Consider the following 25,276-nt stretch of genomic DNA (forward strand, 5'->3'; position numbering starts at 1 on the left):
ATTTGGTTTGCTGTTAGGTAATGTGTTTTGCACTTTGACAACATTGTTAGGAATACATTACACTGTAAAATACAAAATATTAAGAGTTTAAACACAAAATTATTCATAACGTAATGTGACTCACCACAGGACATTCCTCACAGCTCTGGTTCCTATAGCAGCCTGCAAGTGCTACGTACGTGCCAGTGGTGAGCGTTGTTGCCATGTCTGCCATCATTTAACAAAGTACAATATATTCTACTCTGGTACACATCTGGCCAGCAGGGTGCAGTGTTGTACTTGGAACTTCGCAGTCATGTGACCTGGTCCAAAATTCGGACACAGCACAGGAAGTGTAGAGGTTGAGTCACATGACAGCATGATGAGGGGTGGTGCTTGAGTGTGGTGAAAAGAAGAGGTTAGCAGGTAGATCATTCATCATGTTGCTGTCAGCTTGTTGGCTGCTTCTCATCTCTCTGGCAGGTGAGTCGATGAGGTGAAAGGTCATTCACCACACACGCCCAAACACGCTTATCTCATCTTTCAGGTGTCGTCTGCGGCGACGAGCTGACTGCGTTGATGGATGAAGTGTTGACATCAGAAGGCGGTCAGGTGATGCTGTCGTACTTTTACGCCAACGACATGTCTAGTGCAGAGTACTTTGTCTGGTACAAACTTCTTCCAGGACAAGCGCCGCACTTCCTCATGTCCCACACTGGACGTGGAAATGTGATAAATGGCGCCCTGAAGATGAGCGTGGAAAAAGAGCAGAGAAGAGTGAACATGCTGCTGGAGAACGTAAACGTCAGCCACTCTGGAGTCTACTACTGTGCTGTGAAGACCACTGTGACAACATGGCCTCCTCCTCCGTGCAAGAACTCTTCATGGACACTTTCTACAGTCTCCACTAGGGGGACACCTCCACAAACTGTCACCTTCCATGACATTTCATCACCTTGGTAACCTTCTGTGTGTGTTAAGGAAGTGAAGGGTGGGGCATGTAATGCAGTGGCACATTGTGGGAGGCGGAGCTCCATGGTGTCATATAAAGGAGGTGTCATGGTGGTGGTTTCAGTGTTGTTGACCAGGATGCGCCTCCCTCTGGCATACGTGATGGCACTCACCGTTCTGGCAGGTGCGTCTACAGGTTGTGAGCCAAGAATCTTGTAGAGTTTGTTGAATGCTTTGTGTTATTGTAAGGTTCTTGTCAGGGCGTGATGGCATCATCCATGGAGCAGGTGGTGGTTTTGGAGGGTGACGTGCTGACACTGTCCTGCAACTTCTCCGGGGGCGACACCGGACTGTCCTGGTACCAGAAGAAACAAGGTTCACCTCCACAGCTGCTGGTCAGAGAGTATTCCCAAGCAGAAGACGATTTAACAAAGTTCAGACGTGACGGAAGCATGGGGACGTTCCATGTGGACCTGAGGTGGTCTTCACTGCACCCCCATGTTGTCATCTACTGTGCTGTGAGGCCCACAGTGACTGTGACAGTGCACGTGGCTGCACAATAACCGCACTGCATCATGCACATGACCACTTCTCACTCTGTGTGTGCGTGTGTGTGTGTGTGTGCGAGAAGCACCTCCCACAGTGGGATTAGGCCCTGCCTCCTCAGCCACCAAGTCAGCGTACAAGCAGCCCAGGAGTGCAAACATGAAGCGTACGCTGGTGTGTGTGCTGATGGCTGCCTGGAGCCTCGGTAAGGGCATGTGAGATGAGTGTGTCAAGTCGCATGATGTCTGACCACCTTTGTTGTCCTCTGACAGGTAGTGGCGATCAGACAGTCAACCAGCCAGTGGGGGACATGCACGCGATGAAGGGCGACCCTGTGACGCTGGACTGCAGCTATGAAAGCTCTGGAAGTAACGACTACATCTTCTGGTACAAACAGAACGGCCAGGCGGCACCCGAGTTCATCTTGAGTCGCTTCAAGATCGGTCAGGGAAAGACGGAGAGACGCTTTGAGAACAGATTCAGTTGCAGCATCAACGCCACCGCCCACCGAGCTCCTCTGGTGATCCAAGACGTGCAGCTGAACGACTCTGCCGTCTACTACTGCGCCCTGCAGCCCACAATGACTGACAGCTCTGCTGCACACGCACAAAAACTCCTGTAGGCCCCTCAAGTCAAAGGTCCCATTGCGGCATCACCTCACAGATTGTCACTGTGTTTCAAAGCTGGTTCGGAGAAGGTTTTCACAGCTTTTGTTGTCTATTGCCAAGGTATCAGAGGTGTCTGGACGCGTTTTATTTTGTTCTCATCAGCCTCCATAAGATTGCTGTGCTGAACTGTAAACATCATGAAGTGGCGTAGGCGTCAACTCAAGTAAATACCCAGGTTGCCTCCATTTCAACATATGTTTTTCATTGTACAGTAAATATGAGAGTCACAGCAAATGTTTAACTTTTTTAAATAGTCATGTTTACTGTCCTAGTACACAAATGTCTGAAAGTGTTTTGCACAACCGACCACAATGTCCATCAAACAAGTACTGATTGATGTGAAGTTTTAATATTTAGGAAAAGTATTCCATTTATTAATATTTGCATTGTTGGGGATGTGTAAAAGTGTTTTTCCACCACAGTCACAATAGAAATATAATCACAAATCACCAACACAATGATCACAAACTTAGTGCAAAACCTCTTGTTCATTCTACATTTTTTCCTTTTATCAACATTCATACTACAGTTTGATTATGTTTCTTATGGTTATTTCTAGCATATTGTCATGCATTTACTGTGGTGACAGGTGCAAACGCGCAGTAACATCCAAACACAAAAATGCTCCAAAATTAAAAACACACCAACACCATCAAACACAGGAAACAATGGGAACATTTTAAATTCCAGGATCATCACTCACTGGCTGCCACAGGTGCAGGTCCAATTAGCCAAGCAATCCCACTATTGCCACCAATTTTTTGTCAAATAAATACTGCCCTGAAATAAGGACTTAACTTGAGCAATTTGGTCAAATAACAAACAGTGCATAGTGGTCTGCAGATATCTGGCCAAGAATGGCTTTCTGACTGTAACGTTTGTACTTGATCACATGCAGATGAACTTCACCACCACAAAAGAAACCATAGTCCAATGAGTGACAGTAAGGCCCTACCCACATGGGAACACTTTTTTTCAGATTGAAAAAAAAGTGTGTCCCCACAGTGTCGGCTCAGCAAATAGTCACATCCAGTTCAGAAGGTATTACTGGGTAATACATAAAGCACACCTACTGTACATGTGGTGCTGTAAACAGACGCACAGACAGACAAAGCCACGTGACACACCGGAACAATAGGAGAAGAATATAAGGTCCATCATGTTCCACTTGTCCAGCTTATGACAAAGTCGAATCGATTCTGTGAGTATAAGACAAAAAAAAAGACTGAAAAAAATCAGGAGAATGTCGACTGGGAGTCAAAATATTATGTTGGCTTTTTGGCAGCAGAACACAACTGCTCCTTCCGTGTGGACAGAAATGATTTCAGGTCAAAACGACAAAGTATTCTATTGTTTCAGCATTTTATCCACATGCAGCAGCCATAAACGTGAGGGGCAAATAGAGGTGATGTACTCCACTAATTCATCAACACCTCAGAGTGTGAAATAATGTGGCGGTACTGACAGCATGACTTGCGTGAGTTCAGGTGGTAGCCATCTTCTTTATTGCCTCATCGCATGTGCTTGTACAACACTGTGCAACTCTACTGCTCACGCTACGGCAGCTTTGAAGGGACATTACAGAAACACCACTTCATGTACACAACTTACACAGTACATTACATCTCCCTCTCTAGATGAAACTATAGCTTGTAACTTTACCACTTATCATTCACATTCAAAATTCTTTAGCTTTTTTTATTAGTTCAAATTACGTAACTTTGCGTAAGTGATCAATGAACATGCAAACATTTAAACTTTGAACTAGGAAGGAGAGGTTACCAGCACATCACTTCCTTAGGTGTCTTTACCACACCCAATGCTAAATATTCAGCCTATCGGGAGGCTTCACAACTCTGCCTCTCCTAGTTGTGTAATGTCCGGAAGAACTGCACTGACTGGTGACCTCTTGACCTTTGGGCTGTGGAAGCTCAGATGAAACCGGAACAGGGTTCTGCGGCTCCTTGTCTGCTGGCACATCAGCATACTCAGTCCAGTCTTCATCACAAATCCTGTGTCGGTGTAAGTTGGCGGCTGCCGTGCTGGAGCGAAGACGTTGAATGTTGCGACGATAGTTCTACCCCCCACTGTTGACGATGTATGACCGGGGGAGCTATGGGCTCTGATGACAACTGCTGGAGACCACTCACTGCATCCAGGATGTGGCTGCATTAAATATGCAGAGAGACAGGTGGATTCCTGCAGCCAGATCGCAACTCTGTTCAAGTCATTTCACCGAGGAGAACTTGGACAGGACCGGCCAGACTGTTAGATTACCACAAAATGCAGTTCCAACAATATTTGACTTTCCTATCATCTTCTAAAGGTATGCTAGCATTTAACTTTGATACTACGTAGATCCTTATCATAACAAATACCTTGTGAACACTGAAACTGAGTTGTTATGCATTGTAATTTCACACCATAGAGGTAGAAAAAACTTAAACTGGAGGGAAATTTTGAGATTTGGGTCTAGTAAATTTACTCTGTTTCAATGGAATTTTTGTTAATTCGTGGTAATTTTGATACCGAAACATAATAAATGTAGTGAATGAAGATACATGTATGTGTATGCGTGTGTGCTTTTTTTGGGTGAAGCAAGATGGCAGCAGGGACGCCCCTTCCAGTAGTATAGAGTTCAGTGGTGGGAACACTTGTGAGCTTGTGGACCACTGCTTTACTCCACAGCCTCTTCACCGTCTGCACTGCTCGCTCCGCTTCACCAGTAGAGTGAGGTGTGTGTGGTGACGATGTTTACGTAACACTAGAAGAACTCTTTTAATTCCTCTGAGGAGTATTGCGGGTGTTGTGTTTGGGACATTTTTAGATGAAATGATGCAGTCCACGTGAGAGGTGGGTGTCTTTGAAGCACATCGTGTGAATTACATACATGTAGGAGCCATCTCTGACCAAGGAGGGGTGCATGCAATTTTCGGCAGGTCCAAAATCTGCCATGCCGAGAATTCCATGCACCCCCTATTTCTTGTTTGCGGCATTTTTAGATTAGATGATGCCAACCACGTGAGAGGTGGGTGTCTTTGAAGCACATCGTGTGAATTACATACATGTAGGAGCCATCTCTGACCAAGGAGGGGTGCATGCCAATCTCGGCAGGTCCAAAATCCACCCCGCCAAATACTGCATGCATGCCCCTCTTTTCTATAAATGAATGAGCTTAGTACATTAGGTTGTTGATGTGTGAATGAGCAGAACGCTATCAAGTGCAACACCTTTTATTTTTAATTTTCCACAAAGGCCCTGGTTGGGGGTCTGTCAGCCCAACAAAAAGAATATCCAACAAGTGAGGACGACTGTTGCATCACGCCTCATTCAGTGTCTGCTAACAACTCTTCCTGGTGTCTTGGTCACACTTCCTTCGTTTTAATTTGCAATGCAGTAAAAGTTCGCCAGCTGCTGACCATAAACTCAACAGGTAATTACGTGCACATTTCTAATTTGTCATTTGTTATACAGAAACAAATAAATAGAGGGACAACTGTGTAACAAAGTGCCACAGTTACATTGTGAATGTCGGTCCTGCACCTCTCACCGCGTTTCTGGATATGCTTAAATCAAATGCTTCGACATATCTAACAAATCTAAAGAAGAAATTCAAGCTTTCATATATTGTGTGCTTCGGATGCTGTATAGTTACCCATAAAGCTGACAAAACGTACCATCGCTTCATTATCATGAAGTGCTGTGTCGTAAGAATAGCACGGCGTCACACGGTTTAGTTTTCAGCTGAGCGTGCGCGCTCCCGCGACCAGCATGCAGATCTCGGCGTGGATGCAAAACTCTGCACAACACGGGTCATTGTCTGTTCGAAGAGTGGCGGGAATGCCGTGCCCGCTGAACTGCGCCTTCAGGGTGTCTATAGTGGTGCGGCTGCGCTGATCTTTGAGCTCATCTACTTCAATGTATTTGGAAAAGTAGTCCACCACTAGAATGTACTGCTTACACTGAAACTTACTCAAACAGGTCTGACGCAACTTCCTCAAATGGGCCATCTGGAGTTTCTGTCTGCTTGAATGGTTGTCTTGGTAGCTTATTTTGAAAATCAGCACACTTACTGCAGTTTCTGATCATCTCTTCAATTTGTGCACTCATACCTGGCCAGTATAACACTTTTCGGGCTCACTGTTTGCTCTTCATCATCCCTACATGAGACTTATGTACTAGCATGTGATCTCGCATGGTGGGGGGCACGACTATGCTGAGACCCTTGTAGATGATTCCATCGCTCACCACTAGTTGGCGACGTGAGACCCAGTATGGCTGTGCTGGACCGGGCACTTCAAGCCTGTGGTCTGGCCAACCGCGCTCGATTACTTGGCGAAGACAGTCTAGCTCCTCCCTCGTGTACTTCTGAAGCTCTGCGTACTTCTGATTGCTGACTGCAATAAAGTTGTGCATGGACACACATTCTTGTCCTTCCATGTCTGTTGAGCTCTCTGAAAGCTGCGCTCTGGACAGTGTATCTGGGAGTTCCATATGTTTTCCTTTCCTGTACCTGATCGTTACATCATACCACTGTAGATGCAAACGCATCCTCTGTATACACATGTTGGTCGCCAGAAGTGGTTTCTTGAAGATGTCTTCGAGTGGCTTGTGGTCGTTAACTGTGACATGTGTACCAAATATGTAGTTGTGGAATTTGATACAGGCATGAACAATAAAGAGCATTTCCTTTTCAATATGCGCATAGCGCATTTCACCATCAGTCAGTGATCTTGAGGAGTACGCTACAGGTTGGCCTTCCTGCAGCAGGACTGCGCCAAGCCCACTGCTGCTTGTGTCACAGAATATTTCCACAGGATTGTCAGGGTGAAAATATTTCAGCACCGGGGGGTGTGTGCAGAGCTCCTTTAAGGTGTTGAAGGCCTGCTGTTTGTTGTTCTGGATTGCATGCAAACTCCACATCACGTTTTAGAAGCTGCCACAAAGGTGCATCCATTTGACTCAGGTTTGGAATTAATTTTGCCAGGTAGGTCACAAATTCAAGGAAGCGACGAACACCATCCTTGCCTGACGGGGGTGACGTGGCGCACAGCTTCCACTTTTCCGGGGTCTGGCTTTAAACCGTCTGCCGTTATTAGGTGACCTACATATGGCACTGAAGCTTGTCTAAAATGACACTTGTTGAAGTTGAACTTCAGATTGTAGCTCGTAGCTTTCTCAACCACTTTGTGCAGGATAGCATCATGAGTATGTCATCCATCACACTGATGGCTCCTGTTATGCCTTCCAGCATTCCATCCATGATGAGCTGGAATATTTGTGGTGCACAATTTAGGCCAAAAGGTAGCCTCAGCCATCTGCACCGCCCATTTGGAGTGTTGAATGTCGTGAGGTAAGAGATTCAAGATTCAAGAGAGTTTTATTGTCATATGCATAGTAAAACAGGCAGTTATACCACTCAATGAAAATCTTATTCTGTTCATTCTCCCAAGAAAAGAAAGAAAACACAAGAAAGAATAAGAACATAAGAAACATAAATACCAATAAATTAAGCAACAACAACAGAAGAGACAATAATACAGATAAATAATACAAATAAATAATACAAATAAATAAAGTGCTATGAGTGTGTGCGTGTGTTGCGTGCGGCGTGTGTGAGTGCTTCGTTGAGAAGCCTGATGGCCTGTGGGTAAAAACTGTTTGCCAGCCTTGTGGTCCTGGACTTCAAACTCCTGTAGCGTCTTCCTGACGGTAGGAGTGTGAATAATGAGTGTTGTGGATGTGTGCTGTCCTTGATGAGGTTGTGTGTTCTGAGTAGGACTCTAGTTTTATAAATGTCTTGCAGTGAGGGGAGGGCTGCCCCAACAATGTTTTGTGAGGTCTTGATCACCCGCTGGAGTGCCTTCCTATCACGTGTTGTACAGTTACCGTACCAAACAGTGATGGAGGCGGTAAGGACACTTTCCATAGTGCATCTGTAGAAGCAACTCAGGATTGTGGTGGACATGCCAAATTTCCTCAGTCTTCTCAGGAAGTACAGTCTCCTTTGGGACTTCTTCAGAATTTGTTGGGTGTTGTGAGACCAGGTGAGGTCCTCGCTGATGTGTGTGCCAAGGAACTTGAAGGTTTTCACCCTCTCCACCTCAGTCTCATCAATAAACAGGGGTCTATACGGCTCCTTTTCCCTTGTTCTTGGGTCAATGATCATCTCTTTAGTCTTATCTGTATTGAGAAGGAGATTGTTATCACGACACCAAGCTATGAGGTCCGCCACCTCTCTTCTGTATGATGTTTCAACACCACCAGTGATCAGGCCGATGACTGTAGTGTCATCCGCAAATTTAATGATGCTGGTGTTGTTCTGGGAGGCCACGCAATCGTAGGTGAAGAGCGTGTAGAGGAGTGGACTCAGCACACACCCCTGTGGGGTCCCAGTGCTCACAATTCTTGAGCTGGATGTGCGATTGTGGACTCTGACTGACTGGGGCCTGCCTGTTAGAAAGTTAAACACCCAGTTACAGAGGGGGGGTGACAGGCCAAGTGTGAGGAGCTTATTTGTGAGTTTGTGTGGGCTGACTGTATTAAAAGCAGAGCGATAGTCTATAAATAACATTCTGACATACAGTATGTGTCCTGGCCCTGTAGGTGCAAAAGGGCTGTGTGGATGACAGTGTTGACTGCACAATCCGTGGACCGGTTCTGGCGATATGCAAACTGTAGAGGGTCCACAGTTGCCGGGATGCTCTTTTTGATGTGGGTCATGACTATTCTTTCAAAGCACTTCATAACAATAGGAGTGAGTGCTATAGGGCGATAGTCATTCAAGCAGGTCACGTTGCTCTTCTTGGGTACGGGCACTATGGTGGTGGACTTAAAGCAGGTCGGTACAGATGCTTGTGCAAGCGACAGGTTAAATATGTCAGCAAGCACATCAGCTAGCTCTGATGAGCAAACCCAAAGTGCACGGCCTGAGATGTTGTCTGGGCCTGCAGCTTTTTGTGGGTTTGTTTTGTTCAGAACCCTGCGCACATCAGCTGATGTCACCATGAGAGATGAGTCCTGTGTGCTCCCCAAGTCCAGCCACCCTCTCTGCTCATCAGGGGTTTGGGTGTCAAAGCGGGCATAGAACTCATTCAGCTCATCTGGAAGTGTGGTTTGGCTGGACGTGGCTACGCTACTCCGCTGTCGATAGTCTGTGATGTGCTGGAGCCCCGCACACATGCGCCGAGGGTCTGAGGTGAAATAGTAGCCCTCCAGTTTCTGTCTGTACTGTCTTTTGGCCTCTCGTATGGACCTCCTCAGGTCATATCTGGCCTTTTTGTAGTCATCAGCGGTGACAAATGCAGTCGAACGAGCACGTAGCACAAATTTGGCCTTTACATCACAGTTCATCCACGGTTTTTGGTTAGGGTATTTTCTGTAATACTTGGTGGTGCTAACAGTCTCTATGCATCTGCTAATGTGGCCAGTAACAGCAGAAGCATATTCATCCAAATCAACAGTACAATCTTCCCTCCCCGCTGCAGTTTTAAACACATCCCAGTTTGTGCAGCCAAAGCAGTCCTGAAGTACTTGATCAGTTTCTTCATTCCACACTTTAACTGCTGTACTTACAGGGGGAGCTTTTTTAAGAAGTTGTCTGTATGTTGGATAAAGGAATATGGAGATGTGGTCGGCCTTTCCAAAGTGGGGTCTTGGAACAGCCTTCAAAGCACCTTTCATGTTGCTGTAGTAGTAGGTGTCGTAGGTAAGATCAGGGGATGGCAATTATTTTTTCCATTGGGGCCGCATAAGAAACACAAAATGTTGTGGAGGGCCAAGCCAAAAGGCTGAGCTATAATATAATTATATATAACATTTATTGTATTTCTTTATTTAAATAAAGCAGTAAGCGGACAAAATGTGTTAAAGTTTACGCAAGTAAAAAGTGAGATTGCCTTCCAAAAAAATTTAATTTATTCACACAAATTTCTCAAAACAATGGTAGACAGGTAGAGGATCTATATCTGGATTTTGTAAATTTCATCACTGAAAATGTTTGTTCGCAAATGTAGGTAGAGCCAAAGAGAACAAACATCTTCTGCGCATGTTTCCTATTGTTCGGAAAGAGTAGAAATCCAGCAGAGATCCTGACTTAAAGTGCTCTGCCAGCACAGCATCAATGAGTTCCAGCTGAACATCCCTGGATGCATCATCCACACTACAGGTAAAGGGAAAGGAAATCATGTGCATTTCACCCTCCATTGTTCTGAGATCCTCAAAGCGCCTTGAAAACTCACCATGCAATGCTCCTAACATGGCTGAGTACCTGCACAGGTGATGAGACTTCTTTCAGGGTTTGGATGTGAGTGAGAGTGTTGCTCTCCAGTTGTCTTGAAAGAAACTATCTTTCTCATGAAAGCCTTCACCACAATGTGCATTTCATGTAGAAAAAGGTCCTTGCCTTGCAGCTTGGTGTTCAGTTCGTTCATCAGGGCAGTCACATCAACAGCAAATGCAAAATCTGTCATCCAGTCCTCACCTGAGCGCTCTGGGATGTCTTTGCCCTTCGTTTCACAAAAAACAAGAATGGCTTGCTGTTTTTGGCTATTTTGTGGGATATCACAAAGCTGGTCTTGGTTGCTTCATCACTGAATGTATGGAGCTTGGTAAAAAAGCCTTGCTGCGTTTGCAGTTTAGCTAACAAAGCGTCCGATGTGCGTGCTTTTTCGGGGTCAGTCATTTTTTAAATATTTCTCCCGGTGTTCCGTCAGCTAATGCCGACTCAGATTGTAGTCCTTAAACACGGCGATCTGCTGCAAACAAACTTTTTTTAGCCTGAGCTAAAGGTTTTTCCCTTTCTAGTCGTGAACTGATATTTTCCTAAAACTTGCCTACGTTCTACTCACTGATTACTAAAGAATGGAAAAAGCTAGAAACAAACTTTTTTTGTCTGATGAAAGACGGGAGTCTAATATTTCTTTTGGTAGGTTCCATGTTTACAGTATATAGCCATAGAACAATATATTCTGTGTGCCTTGAAAGATCCGTCAAAATCATGTAAAATGGCTGGTACTGAATGGGTTGTCTTTTGAAAAACGGCTGTGATTGAATGAGTTAACCAGCTGAAAAGACCAATAAATGTGCGACTTCGTTATTTAGACGGAATCATTAAAGGGGGCAATGGGACAGAGCCTTAAGCGCGAATTCGCTTTCATTGTATACCACATAAAGGTTTTATGCAAACTGCGTTTTCTGCAGACGATCCTCTACATATAGTTACCAGCTTCCCAGACCTAGGCCACGTCCCCTGGAGAAGGAGGAGCTAAAGCTACAAAGGGACAGCTTGAAATGCGGTGCGAGCTGAAGTTGCAGAGCCTGGAGCGAAGCCAACCTGACAGACAGTTGAAGAAGTTTCAAACAGGTGATATGTTTCTTTTTTTTCAGTGGATACACGTGTGTGTGTGTGTTTATATGTGTGTCCGTGTGTGTGTGTGTGTGTGCGAGTGTGTCTTAAAAAACATCTAAGTCATGTGTATGAGGTTGGAGGTCAGTGTGTTGTTTTTGTTGTAGTGTTTGTTGTTGTGTGAATGCTGCTGTGGGCTACAAGATCTACTTTGGCGGCGGGACCAGCTTGACGGTTGAAAGCAGTAAGTTCTACTGGACTACGTTCTTCTTCTTACTTCATTCATGCTCATTATTCCACATCTTTGCTGTCTCACTTTGACTGAAATCAAACTAGTAGTTTTACTTACTGATGCTAATCAAGCCTTTACACGCAGAACCACGCCGCATTCGCATTTGTGTGTGTGTGTGGATGGTTCTCTTGAGGTTCTTGTTGAGGTCACAACCAGTGTGTGTCTGGACTCAACAGATTACTTTTTAGAAGCGGAACAAGACTGACAGTGGAAGTCGGTAAGTTCTACTTTCAGAACAGAACCCAAACTGGTGACAAACTCTACAATCGTTACTGATTTTAATTTTAAATGTTGAATGTTCAGTTAACTAGAAATGCAGAACCGACTGAGCGTAGAACCTGAACCACAAGTCATGCAGATGATATCTGTGTATATGAGGACCTAAAGGTTCTCATGAGGTTCTTGTTGAGGTCACAACTAGTGTGTGTCTGGATTCAACAGATTACTGTTTGGAAGCGGAACCAGACTGACAGTGGAAGATAGTACGTTTATTTTCATTCTAGAATGTGAAGGAGAACCCAAACTGACAGCGAATTTGTTTTGTTCAATGTGTAAAACTTGACAATTATTAATGCGTTTAATGTTCAGTAAACTGGCCATGTGGAACCTGACTGACCTGAACCTGAACCACAAGTCATGCAGATGATATCTGTGTGTGTGAATACCCTAGGTTTCTCGTGGGGTTTTGTTGGGGTCACAACCAGTGTGTGTCTGGAGCAAACAGCAGATTAGTTTTTGGAAGCGGGACCAGACTGACAGTGGACGCCAGTAAATTCTACTTTCAAGCTTGAACTTAAGTAGAACCAAAACTCGCAGTAAATTAGTTTTGTTTGAAAATGTAAAGGTTATTAACGAGCTTACTGTTCAGTAAACTGGCCATGCGGAACCTGAACCACCAGTTATGCAGTTTGATGATATTTGTGTGTGTGAGGACCCCAAGTTTCTTGTGAGGTTCTTGTCGAAGTCACAACCAGTGTGTGTCTGGAGCCAGCAAATTACTTTTTGGAAGCGGAACCAGACTGACTGTGGAAGACCGTAAGTTCTTCTTTCAAGCTTGAACATAAAGTAGAACCCAAACTCGCACAAAATGTATTTTGTTTCAAAATGTAAAACTTATTTTAACAACCTTACTGTTCAGTAAACTGGCAATGCGGAACCTGACTGACCGTATAACCTGAACCACAAGTCATGCAGGTCGATTACTTGTGTGTGTGTGAGGATCCCAAGTTTCTTGTGAGGTTCTTGTTGAGGTCACAACCAGGGTGTGTATGGAGTCAACAGATTACTTTTTGGAAGTGGAACGAGACTGATTGTGGATGCCAGTAAGTTCTTCTTTCAAGCTTGAACATAAAGTAGAACCCAAACTGACAGCAAATTTGTTTTGTTCAATGTGTAAAACTTGACAATTATTAATGCGTTTAATGTTCAGTAAACTGGCCATGTGGAACTTGACTGACCTGAACCTGAACCACAAGTCATGCAGATGATATCTGTGTGTGTGAATACCCTAGGTTTCTCGTGGGGTTTTGTTGGGGTCACAACCAGTGTGTGCCTGGAGCAAACAGCAGATTAGTTTTTGGAAGCGGGACCAGACTGACAGTGGACGCCAGTAAATTCTACTTTCCTGCTTGAACTTAAGTAGAACCAAAACTCGCAGTAAATTAGTTTTGTTTGAAAATGTAAAGGTTATTAACGAGCTTACTGTTCAGTAAACTGGCCATGCGGAACCTGAACCACCAGTTATGCAGTTCGATGATATTTGTGTGTGTGAGGACCCCAAGTTTCTTGTGAGGTTCTTGTCGAAGTCACAACCAGTGTGTGTCTGGAACCAGCAAATTACTTTTTGGAAGCGGAACCAGACTGACTGTGGAAGACCGTAAGTTCTTCTTTCAAGCTTGAACATAAAGTAGAACCCAAACTCACACAAAATGTATTTTGTTTCAAAATGTAAAACTTATTTTAACAACCTTGCTGTTCAGTAAACTGGCAATGCGGAACCTGACTGACCGTATAACCTGAACCACAAGTCATGCAGGTCGATTACTTGTGTGTGTGTGAGGATACCAAGTTTCTTGTGAGGTTCTTCTTGAGGTCACAACCAGTGTGTGTATGGAGTCAACAGATTACTTTTTGGAAGTGGAACAAGACTGATAGTGGATGCCAGTAAGATCTTCTTTCAAGCTTGAACATAAAGTAGAACCCAAAATGGCAGCAAATTTGTTTTGTTTCAAAGTGTAAAACTTTTTAACGTGTTTAACGTTCAGTAAACTGGCCATGTGGAACCTGATTGAGCGTAGAACCTGAACCACAAGGCATGCAGATTTGTGTGTGAGGGGCCAAAGGTTCTCATGAGATTCTTGTTGAGGTCATAACCAGTGTGTGTTTGGAAACAACAGATTAGTTTTTGGAAGCGGAACCAGACTGACAGTGGAACTCCGTAAGTTTGACTTTCATGCTCGAAAGTGAGGAACCCAAAAGAATACAAACTGGCTTCAATTTGTAAAAACGTATAAAAATATAGAAAACAATTTAAATGTTTATTCTTCAAATTCTAATTAAATGAATAAAATTAGACAATCATGACTGAGTTTAATATTCAGTAAAATGGACATTCGGATCCTGACTGAGTGTAACCCGATCTGCTTCACTGCCCCGCATCGGGGCTCGAACACAAGACCTTCGCAATGGGAGGCGAGAGTGCTGACCACACGGCCAAAAGCCCAGACTTTTGACCGCATGTTCAGTACGTTCAGAGGGAGTGAGGTTTACCAAAGTACACTTGCACAGCCTCACAGGCTGGCATCCGTTACATGAGCATAGAACCAGAGTGAATGCTGATGATTTGTATTTGTGTGAAGAAACATAGGGTCTCATGAGGTTCTTGTTGAGGTCGACAAATTACTTTTTGGATGCTAGAACGTGAAGGAGAACCCAAAACTGGGGTCGCTCACTTAAAAAAACCTGTGTGTGTGTGAGGACCCAAAGGTTCTCATGAGGTTGGAAGCAGAACCAGACTGACAGCGGAGTCCCGTAAGTTCTACTTTCATTGGGGAACTTAAAGTAGAACCCAGTAGAACTCTGAGCAAATTTGATTTATTTCAAAAGTGTAAACTTGTTAATGAGTTTAATGTTCAGAAACTGGCCATGCGGAACCTGACTGAGTGTAGAACCTGAATCACAAGTCATGCAGGTAATATTTGTGTGTGTGAGGCCCAAATGGTTCTAATGAGGTTTTTGTTGAGGTCGCAAGCAGTGTGTGTCTGGATACGACAGATTCCTTTTTGGAAATGGAACCAGACTGACAGTTGAACTCCGTAAGTTTTACTTTCATGCTAGAACGTGAAGGAGAAGCCGAAACTGGCTAGGACAAAACATATCGGAAATAACTTTTTCAAATTCCAATTGAATTAACAAAATGAGACCATCATTAAAAGTTTAATGTTCACTAAATTGGACACATGAATGTAAGTCGAAGTGGTTCTCATGAGGTTCTGGTTGAGGTCACAGCCAGTGTGTGTCTGGACTCTAGAGATTACTTTCTGGAAGCAGAACAAGACTCCAGACGAGGACAGTGGAGGCCCCTTAAGTTCTACTTAAATGCTAGAACGTGTAGGAGAACCCAAACTGGAGACACTGTTAAACCCATGAAGGGAAAGCTGCTGAATCATTTGTGTGTGTGTGTGTGTGTGTGTGTGTGTGGGTGTGTGTGTGTGTGTGTATAGAGGAGGACTGGGAGCCATCGTTCTACAAATTGGACAAATTGGAGGGTAACGTGACGGCTTGCCTCGCCACTGGCTTTAGCAGACAAAACGCCATGGAGACGGCAGGAAAAGGAGACGTGTTCCAGGGATCGCATGCTGTGCGGATATTGGGTGACTCGCTGTACAATCAGGTGACACTGCTCTCGGCCGAGCACGCCGACTCATGTGAGAAAGGTATGTGAAGAGTGTTGGCGGGGCCGATGTCAGCATGAACGCCACAGAGCACCATCACCATGTGACATCTGCTTCCTGGTTTGCCATAGCAGGTGACAGTGGACCGGGGTGGTGCCAGGGCGCCTTGGCGCCAGGTGAGTATTGAACCTGAAGGAGGTGGAACATGTGCGGTGTGACTTAAATGTGTGTATCCTTGGCAGACGAGAAGGTCAACCTGGTCTCTCTCACAGTCCTCGTCCTCCGTCTTGTCTTCGCCAAGACGCTCGCCATCAACGGCGTCATGACGCTGCGCCTGTGGCTCGCTGTACCCCAGTAGACCTCCATGCGCCACGACCATCACCTCCCCTTTCTGAAAGGAGCGGCTGTGTATGTGTGTATGTGTATGTGGTGTTGCTTTTTGAGTTAAATTTATTACAGTCAATAAATCAATAAATATCATTGTTTTGGATTATTAATATCATTTTGTGCATCTGTTATTATGGTATTGATCCATACAATGCTTCATAGTGATAATAATCAATATAATACACTGTGATAAGTAATGATTCAAAACTTGTTTAGCTTTCAGTGTGTTTGCGTGCATGTGCAGCTGTGCTCTGATTGGCTCCCGCCCACAGAGCATCTTTGTGACTCTTTCCACAGGAAGTGGTCACCATGGCACTGCGTCACAGATGTCAGCTGTGGTTGGGACAGGATGTGGGCAGGTGCTCAAACACTCCTCGTCACTGTCGTCTTCACTTACTGTCAATCACATGACCTCTGCTGCCATGACAGGAAGTGTACGACTCCACTACCTGAGAGCAATGGTTGTTGTTGCGAGCGGAGTCGCTGCAGGCAGGAAGTGCAGGCTTCTTGCGGCGGCCGCAGAGAAGCTTCCAGGTCACATGAGCACGTCAAGAAGAGTGCAGCATGCACCTGTGTGCTCTCTGTTCTTGGTCGTGACATGATGTGTTCCTGCTATTTCATGGAATTGATTGTTTAAAATGGATCCCAATTACTTGCTACCAATGCAGCACCATGGGCTCATCAACAGGATAACTACAAACAAGAGTGTTTTACAAAACAGTACGGCAACACTGGATATACAGGATAACAAGGTCCAGTTCATTCAAATTTCTCTTCAGGCTGTTAGTGTGTGTTCAAGGAAGCACTGACTGTGGGACTTTTACACTTCCAATTGGAACAGTGAAATTAACAACCCAATTTTGTCCTTTCCGCCATGGTCTTTATAGCCGTCATAGATATTTGCTGATGTAGTCCTGTGTGTTTCTGTTGTTTTGTTGCTGTTGACCTTGTCTCACTCTTTATTGTCCCCCTTTTGTCCGCGCACTCCCCCCTCTGTTTTTTTTTTCTTTTCTTCTCTATTCCTTCTTGCTGCGGTCCGGCCGCTCCAAATTTGCATAACAAAAAAAAACATCAAAGTCAAATAAATTCTGTATAACGGGAAGTGTATCTCACACTTTTCCCGGGCAGAGCAAATCTGTTGAGCACGTAAGGGCATTTAGATCAACAATACTATCTGCCCTAATGGCTGGACAGGACAAGAACAAAAAACAAGGAAAAAAGGAAAAGGAAAAACTAATCGGCTCCCAATGACACGAGCCAGCTCCTGTCGTTCATTTCAAAGAGCCAATAGTTTCTCGAAACATCACTACTTGTCACTGTCATCATCATGGCGCAGTGGTTGGAAGCGTCGCCGACCATCAACGGTCTTGTTACTGAGCCATGGCCCGGCTCGTGTTCCCACAAATCTCTGCGGACCGGGGTGGTGGTGGTGAGGGTTGTATAGCGATGTCATTTATCTCATTTAGTATGTATTGTGTAAAACTAAGACAGGAACAACATCAAATTAAAAGCACAAAGTGAATACAGATCTACCATCCACCACTATAAGCTTGGAGTTTGTTTTTCAGAGAGAAGATTATAGCGCCGCTGCTTGATGTGTGCTAACAGGCAGTGTGCTAGCATGAATTAACTTGAAGCTGTGCATCGAGGGAAAGGCTTCTTGAGACGTCATCTGTACTTCTGTGAAGAAGGTGTCGGACGTTTCGCTCCTCATCCGAAGAGCTTCGTCAGCGAACTAATAAGTGCTGGTAGCCTAGGCCTTAAGTACAGTAAGAGTGGGCAGAATTGGTGTGCCAACACCCTCCTTCTATTGGTTCATTACACTAAGCCTGGGCGGAGTAGTGCTATAATCCGCTCCTGCTATTGACACCTCCGATAAAAGGGAAGTGTCGCTCCCTGAGTTGGGTATGAACGACTCTGATACTGGCTCGTTAGCATCTATTGTTCTGGCTCGGCCCTGGCTTCACCTCATTTGCAAGACTAAGAGCTGTGGGTTTTGGTCTCAGTAACCTGCTGAACACAGGGTCCAAATTAAACCTCAAACCACCATTCCGATTCAATGATGGGTTCTGTTGTTTGACAAAAATAGCTTCCTTTACTCCTCTTTCAAACCATCTGTTTTCTTTGGCCAAAATCTTTACATCGCTGTCCTGAAAAGAGTGATTGGTTACTTTAAGGTGTAGATGTACTGCTGATTGAGGACCACTCGAGTTGTCCCTGCGATGTTGATAAAGCCTTTTTTGGAGCATTTGCTTAGTTTCCCCAATGTAGTGCTCTTTGCATTCCTCATCTTTACAGTGGATGGAATAGACCACATTGCTCTGTTTTTGGTTTGGAGCCTTGTCTTTAGGATGCACTCATTTTTGTCTCAGGGTATTTACTGGTTTGAAATAGGTAGGAATTTTGTGTTGCCATAAGATCCTCTGGAGTTTTTCGGAGACCCCCGCTACATAAGGGACTACCACTCCTCTCCTTTTTGCTTCTGTGGGCTTTTGGGTTTCTTTCCCTACGCTCTTCTTTTGACATTTGTTAAAAGCCCACCGCGGGTACCCACAGGTTGAGAGCGCTCTCTGGACACTAATTAGACTTTTTATTTTTTCTTCATAGTCCAATGTGTTGAGAACCACTGTGCATCTGCCCTTATCAGCTGGTAAGATGGTGATGCCTTCATCTTTCTGCAGAGCCGCTAATGCTTTCCTCTCACCTATCGTGATATTGGACGGTGGTGGTTTAGCACTACTGAGAAGGTGATGAAGCTCTTCGGATGAGGAGTGAAACGTCCGACACCTTCTTCACAGAAGTACAGATGACGTCTGAAGAAACCTTTTCCTCGACTACTGAGAAGGGCCGATATTCTCAGACGAAGGTCCCCTGCCTCTGTTCTAGAAAGGTTATTGTTCCTGATGGCCGATTCAGCTGCTGTGATATAGTCTACTGTGGGTATCGTTTTAGGAGTCACTGAGAAGTTGAGACCCTTGGTTAATACTGCCTTCTCTGTCTCCAAGAGGCTTCTGTCTGACAGATTTTTGATCCAATTTTCTTTAGTATTGGTCTGATTACCCCCATCCTTAGTGTTTACGACAAGCTGTGGTTGATTTTCCAATAGAAGTTTCTGGAATTTTCCCTTATGCCTTTCTTTGGTTTTGCTGTGGTGCTTCATATAACCCGATTTAGTAAATTCACAAACCTCCTGATAGGTTTCATGCGTAAGCTTGGTTTGCAATCTCTGATAGAAGGTTTCTACTTCAGACTGTTTATTTCTTATCTCTATGTTAAGTCTCCTAATTCTCAAATTCTGTATTTTTCTGATGTATTTTAGTTGCATTTTCCTTGCCAAGTGTCCTTGCTCAAGGGACGCTTGCCTCATGCATTTGGGGATTAACCTACTCTGCCTGCATCTAAAATTGAATCTGCGGTGGTTCCTTAAATCTGCTAATTTGAGTGGCCTTTTCTAAGGAACGTACCAGCAGAAAGGTGTCTCTCCCAAAGTTGGTAACAATGCGAAGCTGAAGCTGAAGCTGAAGCTGTGCACACAACAAATATACATATTAGCACTCAATAACGTCATCAGACTTTACCTTCAGGTATTCCCACAGAGTATCGGCATTTGGGAGCAAATATGAAGTGAAAAAAACCCCAATAAAAATACAGTATAGTTCAGTGGTCCCCAACCTTTTTTGACCCACGGACCGGCTTGTGTTCCCACAAATCTTCCGCGGACCGGGGAGATTACCGGGGGTAAAACTAAGACATTAATAACATCAAATTAAAAGCACAAAATGAATGCCAAACCCACCATCCACCAGTTCAAGTTCCAGCTAAGTTTTTCCAGAGAGATTATTACATCGCTGTTTGACGTGTGTGGTAAAAGGCAGTGCGCTAGCATGAATTAACTTGAGACAAATGTGCACATTAGCACTCAATAAGTATGCATTCCCACATAGTATCAGCATTTGGGACCAAATATGAGGTCAAAGAAAAAGGGTAAAAATACAGTAGTATATCTGTGCGGCATGAGATTAAAGTTAGCACACGCACAATGGACATGTTTCATTTGAGACGGATGTAACAGAAAGAATCCGGCCACTTTTCAAAATAAAACAACAAAAATGAAATAATGGGAATTATTTTTACTTTTTCTTTTTCTTTCTGCGTGGCCCGGTACCGGGCCGTGGGTCATTTGGTACCGGGCCGTGGGTCATTTGGTACCGGGCCGTGGCCCAGGGGTTGGGGATCACTGGTATAGTTGACAATCTGTGCAGAGAGGGAGAAGGCTAGCCTACAATGGTGCGTTCAAGGACTGTCAAACAAAGTGGGACAATCGCAACACACAACATAAACATGTAAAAACATATTTTTTAAATAAAATAATGGTCCATATTTCCAAAATGTATATGCATTTACTTAAAATTGTATTTAGTTATTTACAAAAGTTTTTTTTTGTGTGTATTTTTTTTTTTTTGTCATTGCGCCTGAAACTTTTCGTCGACGCAGTTCGGCCACGCCCATGGACCGCTACTGGGCCCCGGCCCGGTGGGTGGGGACCCCTGTTGTCCGAGTTGGCATCGTAGCGAAGGTCAGAGCTGTTGCAATGTTGGTCATATTTCCTTGCTGCAGTCTAGAGGATGAACTTAGGTGCCAATAGTGTCCCAGTAAGTCGATACGAATGCACACAAATAAGGTCTTCGTCTATGGTGTCAGTCACATGTGAGCAAAGTTCCTCTCTACATGCAAGGTGGAAACGAATGGCAGGACGTCCTGGAAAAAGAGAAAAAGAAGAAATGCATGATAGGGCAGGCAGGGCGAAGGACCGGACGAGTGACGTGGCTGGAAAAAAAACTGATACTGCTTCATCATCTTCATCGCTAGAACTACAGTACAAGTTGTCCTTCGTTACATCGCGGTTGGAAAATCGCAGTTACTTTATCCTGGTTTTTCAAAAATGAATTCATTAATAAATGATAACTGTTTTGTAGTTGTATACTGCCTATTATTAGTTTTAAAAATGCATATTTAATCAAATTGTACTTAGTCTTGGCCTAAATTAAGCATTTCCAAGCATAACATGGCTGAATGAAATAAAATATAAATACAATCCTGATGAAAATCTTAAGACCAGTTGAAAAATTGCTAGAATTTGCATTGTGCAAATTTGGATCTTAGTGAGGTTTTAAGTAGAGCCACAATATGCAAAAACAAGAAGGGGAGCGAGAAGAAAAAGCACTTTGAAAAAGTAATTTATTAACAACAATTAAACTGAAATAGGCTGTTTATCAGCTGATCAAAAGTTGAGGACCATCGCTCAAAAAAATAACAAAAAACTCTCCAAACCAGAACAAAAAATGTTCTAAGTAGGACTCAGTAATGAGTAGCTTGTTAATCACTTCCAAAATTGGTTTGGGTATGCTTGATACGAGTGTTTCCAGGAGGCTAGTGGGAACATTGCTCCAAGTGGTGAAGATGGCTTCACCAAGGGGCATCAACTGTCTGGAACTGATGGCCATTTTTATAAACTTCCCTTGCCATCCACCCCCAAATGTTCTCTTTGGAATTTAAATGCGGGGAACATGCAGGATGGTCCAAAAGAGTGATGTTATTCTCCCTGAAGAAGTCCTTGGTCAAGCCAGCATTGTGAACTGCAGTGTTGTCCTGTTGAAAAACCCAGCTGTTACCACACAGACGAGGGCCCTCACTCATGAGGGATGCCTGCTGCAACATCTGCACGTAAGCATCTGCCGTTTGACGACCCTGGAAATGATCTGGAAACCAAAGTTAATGGACAGTACTGTGGATTTAGACCAGTTAATGGAGTAATCTGAGAAGGTGCTATAATTGTTAATGAGTGAGATAGATTCGTGAAGTGAAGAATGTGAATTATCTAGGAAGAGTAATACATCATCAGCATAAAGGCTTATCTTAGGATGAACAATTGTGGTGTGGATCCCTTTAATATTTATATGTTGTCGAATTGCAGCTGCAAGAGGTTCGATAAAGATAGCAAATAGTGAGGGAGAGAGTGGACACCCTTGCCTGGTACCTCTTTGTAAAGTAAATTCTGGAGAGATGTGATTGTTGGTCCGAACAGAGGCCTTCGGGGTGTTATATAGTATTTTAATCCATGTTCTAAATGAATCTCCAAAGCCAATTTTTTGTAGCGTTGCAAAGAGAAATTTCCAGTTTACTCTGTCAAATGCTTTTTCACCATCGAATGAGACAATTGTGGTTTCTAAATTATGGATGATAGAGTAATCAATCAGATTGATTAGACGGCGTATGTTGCTAGTTGAGTTTCTCCCCTTGATAAATCCTGATTGATCAGGGTGTAATACATGAGGCGTAACTTTTTCCAGCCTTATAGCTAACGCTTTGCATATTATTTTAAGATCTGCATTAATCAGTGAAATTGGACGATAACTGGAAGGTAGTGTTGGGTCCTTATCCGGTTTCAGTGGGAGACTGATTGTAGCTGAGTTCATGTTTGGAGGCAAGCATGAACTGTCTTTAATTTCCAAAACCATTCTAAGAAATATTGGAGATAGTAATGACCAGAATGTTTTATAAAACTCGGCAGGGAAACCGTCAGGTCCTGCTTTGTTATTCGGCAACCAGTGTAGAGCGTTATGGAGTTCTATTAATGAAATGGGTACATCTAAGTTGGTCACCTGTTCGTCATTTAATTTTGGTAATTCTATGGTGTTGAGAAATGTTTCGATATCTGGGAGAAACAGTTTAATCTGAGGTGTATATAGATTTTTATAAAAGCTCCTAAAGACGGAATTAATTTCCTCCGGGAGGTGAGTGATGTGACCTCCTGAGTTTCTAATGGAGGAGATAGAGCTTTTTTCTTTATTGACTTTTAGCTGGTTAGCTAAGTATTTTCCGTGTTTATTGCCATGCTTTTCCAAACGTAGTCTCTGCATTTGGAACTGAATTTTCTTGTCAGTAATTTCTTTTAAGTCTAGTTTCAGTTTCCTTAGGTTAATTAGAATATGCTCATCTTGTGAGTCAGCATGAGCTGCTTCGAGGAGTTGGATTTTTTTCTTCAACTCTGATTCTAGTAATCTCTCTTTCTTTTTCTTATATGATGAATATGAAATGGTTTTTCCGCGCATTACTGCTTTTGCTGTCTCCCACAGAATACCAGCCGAGACACCGGTTTGGTCATTGAAGTCTAAAAACATTGTCCACTCTCTTTCAAAGTATTTTAGGAAGTCTGAGTCTTTTAGTAATGATGTATTTAATCTCCAGCATCTAGTAGGAGCGCTCGTAGTTTGGTTAGTGAGAAAAAGAGAGACTGGGGCGTGGTCACTAATGGTGATAGGGTGTATGTGAATGTTTGAAATGTCTGATATGATTGAGTTGCTTGTCAAAAAGTAGTCAATACGAGAGTAGGTGTGGTGCACTGGTGAGAAATAAGTATATTCCCTGTGAGTAGGGTGATAAGAGCGCCAAGCATCACAAAGACCAAAATCATTCATGTATTTCTTCAATATCGATGTTGATTGAGACTCACGATGTCTCCCAGCTGGGCCAGACCTGTCCACTTCTGGGTTAAATACTAAGTTGAGGTCCCCTCCCAAGATCATACTTGAATCCAAATGTGCAGAGAGAGAAGAAAAGAAGGTGTGAAAGAAGGAGGGGTCGTCAACATTCGTCCGAATGTTGACGACCCCTCCATGTACATTTCTTCATGTTGGCAATGAAGAAATGTACATTATCAACAGATATGTTCATAATTATATATCTCCCTTCTGTGTCTGTAATAGTGTTGTGGAGTGTAAAATTCAGCCTCCTGTTAATTAAAATAGCTACCCCTCTCTGTTTAGAGTTGTAACTTTCTAAATATGTGTGTGGGAACTGTGGTGAGTGAAGTGTATGGACAGCTGACTTGGACATGTGAGTCTCTTGGAATAAGACAATGTCTGCTTGGGTGTTCTTCAAATGATTAAAATTTTTTTGTCTTTTTTCTATCGACCCTGACATTCCAAGTGACAAACTGTAGTGAGTTCATCCTAGACTAGCTTTAGTAATGTGTGTGTAAACAAGATCAAATGCAAAGTATGTGTACCTGGAAGTAAAATGAATGGGAGTATATACAGTACTTTTAAATGTATGCTTAATTTGTACATAGGCAAAGTGTAACATAGTAATTCTGAATGAACTAAGCCAACTAAAGTGAGGATGTGATGTGGGTTTATGCATATGTGAGATGAGCGTGCTTGTGAGTGGGGGTGATATCAATATCAATAGTAGAATATGATGTGTATGTGTAAGAAAGTGCGTGCATGTGTGTGTATTTGTGTGAATTGTGCGAATTGGGTTGGGTTGGGTTTGGACTTTGAGGGTGTATGATGTCACTGTGAAGAGATGCTGATGAAGAAGGCAGCTGGCAGACAAGAGGATATGTGACATTATGAGAAGGGGAGAAAGGGGGAAAGCATGACACAGAGGGAGGATGGGGAGAGGAAGAAAAAAGAGAAGTAAAAAAAGGAAAGAAAGTCTGTGCATACATACAGTGGGATAGAGAAAAAAAGGGGGGGTAAAGTGGGAGCAGACAGTAACATTGCAAATGCTACAAGTGTGCGCGCTGCAAGATAAAAAAAAAACTTACCTGGTTGAAATAGTTGATTAGTTGCCATATCAATACAGCCATGGTGTGACTTTTCCGGTCGCGGTAAAGTTGTCCATTGATGAAGAGTTTATCCACCGGGATGACAGCTCGGCACCCCTCGTCAATGAACTTCCCCCGAACAGGGAACAGGCGTCGGCGCCTGTCGAGGATTTCTCTGGGAAATTGATCGTTGACGCCGAAGTCCGTCCCCTTCAGCTCCTTCTGCTTAAAATGTTCGAATTTCACCACGATGGGTCTCGGACTACGGTTCTCTGGCTTCTTGGCTCCCAGGCGACGGACGCGGTGAAAAGTGATGTTTTGGATGGCGTCCGCTGGGAGTTTAAGCTGTCTCGCCATGAAGGCCCTCACCGATTCTTCAGGGTCTTCCTCGGATTTTTCGGGAATTCCAGCGAAGACAAGATTGTCCCGCATGCTCTGGGCCTGGAGGTCTAGGATCGTCTCCTTCATGGTTTTGTTCTCTTGGGCAAGATGTGAAACTCCGTCCATCCATTCCGAGAACCTTCATGTTATAGGGATTTTATGTTATACAGAAATACATGTAAATAGCCTAATCCGTTCCAAGATCTTCCAAAACTCACACCT

The 25,276-nt window shown here is 43.8% G+C and overlaps 1 protein-coding gene across 1 annotated transcript; it reads left to right on the forward strand.

Moving 5' to 3' along the window:
• The first annotated feature begins 264 nt into the window (after nucleotides 1-264).
• On the forward strand, nucleotides 265-16,512 carry LOC129192718 (T cell receptor alpha chain MC.7.G5-like). Its single transcript, XM_054797020.1, has 8 exons — nucleotides 265-462; nucleotides 527-1,114; nucleotides 1,191-1,681; nucleotides 1,749-2,058; nucleotides 13,606-13,658; nucleotides 15,505-15,717; nucleotides 15,807-15,851; nucleotides 15,918-16,512. The coding sequence occupies exons 3-8, from the start codon at nucleotides 1,636-1,638 to the stop codon at nucleotides 16,031-16,033; spliced, it is 783 nt and encodes a 260-aa protein (XP_054652995.1). The 5' UTR covers nucleotides 265-462; nucleotides 527-1,114; nucleotides 1,191-1,635; the 3' UTR covers nucleotides 16,034-16,512.
• Nucleotides 16,513-25,276: the final 8,764 nt, after the last annotated feature.

The sequence above is a fragment of the Dunckerocampus dactyliophorus genome, chromosome 13 (assembly GCF_027744805.1).
Source record: "Dunckerocampus dactyliophorus isolate RoL2022-P2 chromosome 13, RoL_Ddac_1.1, whole genome shotgun sequence".
Taxonomy (NCBI): Eukaryota; Metazoa; Chordata; class Actinopteri; order Syngnathiformes; family Syngnathidae; genus Dunckerocampus; species Dunckerocampus dactyliophorus.

Coding starts and splice junctions, on each gene's coding strand:
- LOC129192718 (XM_054797020.1), top strand. CDS start 1,636: ATGAAGCGTACGCTGGTGTGTGTGCTGATGGCTGCCTGGAGCCTCG. Junction 1,682..1,748: donor GATGGCTGCCTGGAGCCTCG/GTAAGGGCATGT, acceptor GTCCTCTGACAG/GTAGTGGCGATCAGACAGTC. Junction 15,852..15,917: donor CCAGGGCGCCTTGGCGCCAG/GTGAGTATTGAA, acceptor TATCCTTGGCAG/ACGAGAAGGTCAACCTGGTC.